Below are 7,397 nucleotides of genomic sequence, written 5' to 3' on the forward strand. Positions count from 1 at the left end.
GGTAATGGATGGGGCACATTGGAGGAAAAAAGAGAAAGTGAAGGAGACTTTTAAAAAAGGGTTCACATGGTCTTTCAGAGTTTCGCTCTCAGAATACCCTTCCTTAAATCTTTCCCTTAATTGCAGATGTGCAGGTTTGTGGGGAACCTGACTGTTTCTGTCCCCTACCCCTTCCCCCTCACATTCCCTCACTTCACCCGCCTCCTTTTCCCACAGCAGCTTACATGAGGCCGCAGAGGATCCCTGCTAGTGCTGCGGGGACAAAAAAAGCAAAAATGGCTGCTGGAGGTACGAAGGTCTTGATCAGATGCTGCAAGTAACTGCTGAAGTTGCTCAGCCAGGACCTAGGCTTTCCTGCAGAAAGAACACAGACATTCATTGAGGAGAGGTCAAGTAAATGATGAGGCTTGGATTTAAACCTGAGTTCAAGTTCAAATAGTTGTCACAGATTTATGTTCTGACGGTTGCCCAGAGCCCATGTTCTAAACTACTTTGCTATGTTGCCTCTAAGATATTCAAGGCGTATACATTTTATTAAAAAAATGTATCTTCAGATCATTTTTGGCTCCTCATAAGTCAAATAGAGACAATAATCTCTGCCCGAGATATCTTCAGGGTTGTTTTGAGTATATGGGGAACTTTGTGAAAGAGGAGCATGAATTGATAACAAGAATGTCTTTACTAAAGTGTTGTTGCCTCGAGTATGTCTGGGAATTCTGCAGGAGGCTGAGGGGAGTGAGTGTTCTGGGAAGAGAAAGCAGAAGGCCACCAGCCATAGGAGCAGAGGAGGAAGGGGCTAGAGCAACTGGGAGAAGGAACTTGGGGGGAATTCTGCTGATCGAGGTAAGACGGGAGATGTTGGAAGTGGGGGAGGAAGGAGATGGCACTGTGACTTGACCCCAAGGAAAGAGGCAGGGAAAACAGGAGTGTTTGCAGCGTGGAGTGGAGAGTGCTCACTGCTCACCGCTCACCGGCAAGACACTTTGCAGAGCTGGAGCTCCAGAAACGATCTCAGCGACATGTGTGTGCATGTTGGAAGCAGGGCTTGCTTTGGAAGCCCTTAGGCTGTGGATCAGTGGACCATCGGGTTTATTTTAAATTTTACCTCCTTTGTCAAGTCTTCCCTCCCCGCACACAATTTTAATTATCCCTTTGTCCTCTGGGAGCATTTGTCATATTCCATGGAAGGTTGGCATCTGTGGCTTTGTCTGCCCATCTGTGAGCTCCTTGATAACGGGCTGTTCAACTACTAATTCACGTAGTTTAGCAAAGGGCTCGGTACAAGGTAAGTAGATTAATGCTTGTGGAACTAAATGGAAATGAACAAGAATAGTTTGCTTTCTCGTGAACATTATTTTTGAACATGGAACCAGTTTTTCCTGACCTGAGACACGAATCTGATGCTGTACGGAGACAGGAGGATTCATCCTAACTGCAAACACACCCCCTGAGCGTGGTTTCAGTCCTGCCTTTTCTTGTATTTCAAAGGCAGATAAAGGTGAAGGAGAAGATACCACCACCTCCAACGAGAGGCATGTCAGAGAGCACAGCAGAAATCCAATGCTCAGAAGCTTCTGGAACTCCATGGACTCCCGCCTTCAGGTATGGCTGAAGAGCTGGTTCTCCTAGCTCGCTCTGCCAAGGGGAGATTGCTGAGTCCTGAGCTCTTTCCAACGTAGTTTTGTCTGAAAACTTAGAAAATGGTGGTTTCTCAAAACCTGTCATCAACACAAGGATAATTCACCGATTTGCACGGGTGTGTCCTGAATATGGTCAGTTTCCAAAGCAAAATACATCCCACCCCCTCTAAAAACCAACACACAACAGAACTTTAGCACGTGCCATCAGGTCAGATACCTGACACTCCCTCCTATACTTGATCCCCTTTGCACACTCCCCGACTCAATTAGAAACTCTTGCAGCTGTTCAGGCCAAAACCTGTGGCATCGTGTTTAACTCTTCTTTTTCACTCCTACACCGTATTCATCAGAAAAGCCCAGTCAACGTTCCCTACCAAACGTTCCCAGAATTCTGCTTCCATCCTTGCCTCCCTTCAGCCTCTTCCCCACTGAGCAGCCACAGAGGTCTCGTGAAGTTCTAGGTCACATTATGCCCTAGTTACTTCTCTGACCTGATATCCTACTAGATCCCTCTTGAACACTCCGACTCAGGCTCATTTCCTCTTGAACAAGCTGGGCATGTTCCTACCTCGGGGCTTTTTCACTTGCTATCCCCTCTCTAAGGACTGCTTTCCCTCCAGATATTCTCATAATTTATTCCCTCGCCTTCAGGTGCTCAAATATCACCTTCTCAACGAGGATTTTCCTGAGATCCCTTTACTAAAATTGTACCATTCTCCCACAAACTTCCTAAATTGCTTTACCTGCTTGATCTTTCTCCATAAAACTCACCAGAATATAGTATAATATATATTTTAATTGTTTATGTTGTTATACGTCTCTCCTGACTATAATGTAAGCTCCATTCAGTGCAGAAATTTTTGTCTGTTTTGTTCACGGCTGAGCAGTACCAGCACGTAAGGTATTTAGGGTATTCAGATGGTCAATGAACATGGTTTTGAATGAGTGAATGAATGGTAGATTTTGACAGATGCTGTTTGTTGCATGACCCAGCAGTCATTCCATTCCCCCTTTCTTTTACTATGTCCAATGAGAGAATCCGGAAAAGCTGAACCTCCCTTTCCCAGCCAACCCTGCAGCTAGGTATGGCTATGTGACACAGCTCTGGACAAGAACACACAATGGAAATTTGACGAGTAGTTTTTGGGAAGGCTTTTTGCTGTCTTAATAAAAGACATAGAGCTACCATTTTCCCTCAGTGCTGCTCTAAACATTGTTTAAGAAACATTGCCTGAAGTCGGGGCAGCCATCTTGTGACCATGAAGAAAAGGCTAAGAAAATGACATATGTTCTCTAGCTATGATAATTTCAAAGCCATCAAACTGACACCTTACTCTGTTCACCTCTGGACTGCTTGGTATGAGAAAAATAAATCCTTGTTTGAGCCATTATAATTCGTGTTTTCTATTACTCAGGACATTTGTAACTGATATACTCAGCCACCGTTTGATAGGGCTTAAAGACACCCATGACCACTGGGAAGCCACTTACCTGAAAATTGACTTAGCATCAAGAGATCCAAAGAAGCCAACAAAGTAGGCCTCAGTTTGAGGTTGCTGAAGACCCAAATAGAACTCTTCAACCTCTTATGGCATCATCTGCTGCATTTGACCCTTCCCCAGTGTATTCGTCCATTTCTGTTGCTTATAACAGAAATACCGGAAACTGGGTAATTTGTAAAGAAACAATAATAAATGCTTACAGTTTCAGAGGCTGGGAAAGCCAAAGTCCAGGGAACACATCTGGTGAAGGCCTTGTCAGTAGTGACTCTACACAGCGACGCAGGGTGTCACATGGTGGATGGCAGAGCTGAGAGAGAGCTAACCTCCTCACTGGCTCTCCTTTTAAAGTCCTCAGAACCATGCCCATGACCACCATTAAGCCATCAGTTGGATTAATGCGTTTACTAGGGCATGGTCCTCACACAATCTAATCACCTCTTCAAGGCCCACCTTTCAATTACATTAAAAGATTTCCCACTCTCCTAACACTGTCACAGTGGACTTTGGGGGACACAATTCAATCCACAGCATTCCACCCTGGTCCTCAAAGGTAAATTACCTTCTCACAGGTAAATACATTCATTTCATCCCCAAAGTCTTAACTTGTTTCAACTCAAAAGTCCAGAGTCTCAAGGTACCATCTGCAAAATCAAAACAAGTTGTCTACTTCCAAGATACAATGGTGGGACAAGTATAGGACACATATTCCCATTCAAAAATGGAGAAATAGCCCAAAAGAATGAGGTAACAAGTCCTTAAAAAGTCTGAAGTCCATCAGGGCAGGCGTTAAATCTTACCATTGGCAAGTCATGTACCTTGACTCCATGTTTGGCATTCTCTGTACACTGGTGCAAGGGTTGGGTCCATAAGTCCTCAGGCAGCTCTGCTCCTATGGCTTTCCTGGTCTGAGGCCATGCTTGAGCTCTCCCAGGCTGGCATTGCATGCTGGTGGCTCTGTAAGTCTGGGGTCTCCATGGTGGTCCCATTCTCACAGTTCCACTAGGCATGGCCCTGGTAGGGTTTTTCTGCTGCAACTCCAACCCCGTATTTCTGCTTGGCATTGCAGTAGTGAAGGTTCTATGCAGGGACTCCTTCGGTTCGGCAGATCTCTTCCTGGGACCCAAGGCTTTTCCATACATCCTTCAAAATCAGGGTGGAGGCTGCCACACTTCTGCTGCTCTTGTATTCTGCCAGCCTGCAGACTTAACACCACATGGATGTCACCAAAGTCTCCACTGTGCACTCTCCAGAGCTGTGGCAAGAGCCACACTTGGGACCACTTGAGGCAAGGCTGCTCTAGCAGGAGTGGCTGGGATGCAGGCAGTAGTGTCCTAAGTCAGTGCAGGGCAGGGGCACACCGGGTCTGTTCTCCGGAACAATTTGGTCTTCCTAGGCCTCTGGGCCTATGATAGCAGGGCTGTCCCTGCAGAGACTTCTGCAATGCCTTCAGGGTCTTTTTCCCCTTCTCTTGATAATCCCTTTCTTCTGTACGAATCTCCTTAGCAAATGGTTGCCGGGCTATACCCTTGAATTTTTCTCCTGAAGTACTCTCTGCTTCTCTGACGCATGGCCAGGCTGAAAATTTTCCAAATCTTTACATTCTGCTTCCCTTTTAATTATAAATTCTAGCTTTATGTCATGCTTTTTCTGCCATAACTCAGTGTAGGCTGTTGCAAGTAGCCATGCGGCTTCCTGAATGCTTTGCTGCTTAGAAATTTCTTCTTCCAAATACCCTGGGTCAGCACCTTTAAGTTCCACAATCCATAAAACTTTTGGCCATGGACAGAATGCAGCCAAGCTCCTTGCTAATTCACAGCAAGGGTGATCTTTGCCCTAGTTTCCAAAAAGCCCCTTCTCATTTACATCTGAGATCTCCTCAGTATGGCCTTTAATGTCCATATTTCAATTAGCACTCTGGTTACCACCATTTAACCAATTTCTAAGAAATTCCAAACTTTCCCTCATCTTCTGGTCTTCTTCTGAGTCCTCCAAACTCCTCCAACATTTACCCAACACCCACTTCAAAAGCCACTGAACACATTTTCAAGTGTTTGCTATAAGCAAACCCTACCCCTGGTACCAATTTTCTGTATTCATCCATTTCTGTTGTTTGTAACAGAAATACCGGAAACTGGGTAATTTGTAAAGAAACAATAATAAATACTTACAGTTGTGGAGGATGGAAAATCCAAAGTCCATGGGACACATCTGGTGAAGGCCTTGTCAGTAGTGACTCTACACAGCGATGCAGGATGTCACATGGTGGATGGCAGAGCTGAGAGAGAGCTAACCTCCTCACTGGCTTTCCTTTTAAAGCCCCAGAACCATGCCCACGACCACCATTAAACCATTAGTTGGACTAATCCATTTACTAGGGCATGGTCCTCACACAATCGAATCACCTCTTCAAGGCCCCACCTTTCAATTACATTAAAGGATTTCCCACTCTCCTAAGACTGTCACAGTGGGGGTTAAGTTTCTAATACACGGACTTCAGGGGACACAATTCAACCCATAGCACCCAGTCTCTCTCTCTTTGACAACTAATCACACCAATATCTTTTTCTGCCTATGCATAAACATCTGTGTTGATACCGAAACCCTTCCTCATAGTAGATTTACCCTCTTAGGCTGGAAGAATTCTACGATATCCTATTTGCCACACTGTATCTACTGCACTTTACAGTAGTGTGTATATGGAACTTTAATAGATGGTAAAGCTAGTATTTCATATCAGGAGGGAAGATAAGGTTATTTAATATGATGTTGGGATGATTGGCTATTCATCTGGATGTCCTGAAGTGAGACCCCTTTTCCACACAGAAAATATAAATAAATTCTAGATGGATCAAGAAATAAACAAAAATAAAATCACATATATTTTGGAGCAAAATATGGGTAGATATTTTATAAAGTTGGTGCGGAAAAATTTACTCTAAGCTTGCCATAAACCACAGTGTGGAGAAGTGATTGTGACCTTGGGAAGGTCATTCTTGTAGGATCAAGGGGTCCGGCACCCACAGACATCCTCAGGCACTCTCACTTATTCTCGCCATGTGATTGCCTGCGTTGCCATGGAACCCTGTAGAACATTCCTGCTTAGAAGTCCCTCACCAGATGTGTCCCCTGGACCTTGGACCTCCCAGCCTCCAAAACTGTAAGAAATACATTCTTTTTCATTTTCTTATAAATTACCCAGTTTTGGGTATTCTTTTTTGTTTTTAGTTGTCCAGTCTTTTACTGGAGAAAAAGGGATGACATTTTTAACATATCTTCTCTACCATACCAGTTCAGCTCTCAGGTGTATTTTAAATTTTATTCAAAATTGTTCTCCATAAAAGCTTTATGCGTAGCATTCTACATCACAGATTCATAAAATGAAAATAGAGTCAATATAATAGTATGCTAATGAGTTTTAAAGCTCCAAACAACCATAGGTATTTCCTGGTAAAAACATGAAAGCTTTTGCTGACATTGTGCTTGCTCTCATAGAAATGCTATAAAAGATATGCTACAGAATTCTCCTTTCAACCACAATTTGCCTCTACCTTGGTAAACATGAGCTTTCCCAGTTGTGCTGCCGGAACTAAAGGTCCAATTTGCAAAAAGATTTCACAGAGCTTTTTACGGTATTTAATTTTATTTTTTTTGTATAATTGTGTCCCACACAATGTTTTTGACCTGACCTGTAATTCTAATTTCACTCAACATCCTGTATCTTATCAAATACCCATTCCCAGAGGTCACAGGCTTCCCTCTGGGGCTGGGCTTCCCTCCTGGTGCCAGGTACTATGTTCTTAACCTCATAGATTTTAAGCAGATGTTTATACATGTGTTTCTGTGTAATAAAAAGTGAGCTGGCTCTTGAGAGAGGTGTCCCCCTGAATTAGAGTCCATCATGTGACATTTGCTTACTCTGTACTGAACAGTTGGTTATGAATATCAGAGGGTGTGCTCAGGGGCTTGGAAGGGGTTCAGGGATGAGGCTACCTTGATCACAATGATGTTCGCAATGACTGTTTAGGGCAATGATGACACTGGCTTCAGAGCAGACTGCACACGGGTTAAGTCTCATGTTTCTATGCAGGCCTCAGTAAACAGGAACCAAAGGATTCGAGTCCAGACCCTGCAGACTACATGCAGCACTCGGGCTTCAAGCAGAGTGAAGAAAGGAACTCTGGCTCCCGTGGAGTCAGTCAGAGAGCTGCTTGCCAGTCCCCAATGAAGGAGCTGATGTAATGGCTGTATAGCCTTC

The 7,397-nt window shown here is 44.1% G+C and overlaps 1 protein-coding gene across 1 annotated transcript; it reads right to left on the bottom strand.

Annotated features, from left to right (window-relative positions):
• Window positions 1-220: 220 nt before the first annotated feature.
• Window positions 221-1,586, bottom strand: SMIM9 (small integral membrane protein 9). The gene is made up of 2 exons (XM_063085010.1): window positions 1,445-1,586; window positions 221-354 (listed from the first exon to the last, which is right to left on the bottom strand). The coding sequence occupies exons 1-2, from the start codon at window positions 1,584-1,586 to the stop codon at window positions 221-223; spliced, it is 276 nt and encodes a 91-aa protein (XP_062941080.1).
• Between the last annotated feature and the right edge of the window lie 5,811 nt (window positions 1,587-7,397).

This window comes from Cynocephalus volans, chromosome X, assembly GCF_027409185.1.
Source record: "Cynocephalus volans isolate mCynVol1 chromosome X, mCynVol1.pri, whole genome shotgun sequence".
NCBI classification, from domain to species: Eukaryota; Metazoa; Chordata; class Mammalia; order Dermoptera; family Cynocephalidae; genus Cynocephalus; species Cynocephalus volans.

Coding starts and splice junctions, on each gene's coding strand:
- SMIM9 (XM_063085010.1), bottom strand. CDS start 1,586: ATGGAGTTCCAGAAGCTTCTGAGCATTGGATTTCTGCTGTGCTCTCTG. Junction 355..1,444: donor ACTGAAACCACGCTCAGGGG/GTGTGTTTGCAG, acceptor TTCTTTCTGCAG/GAAAGCCTAGGTCCTGGCTG.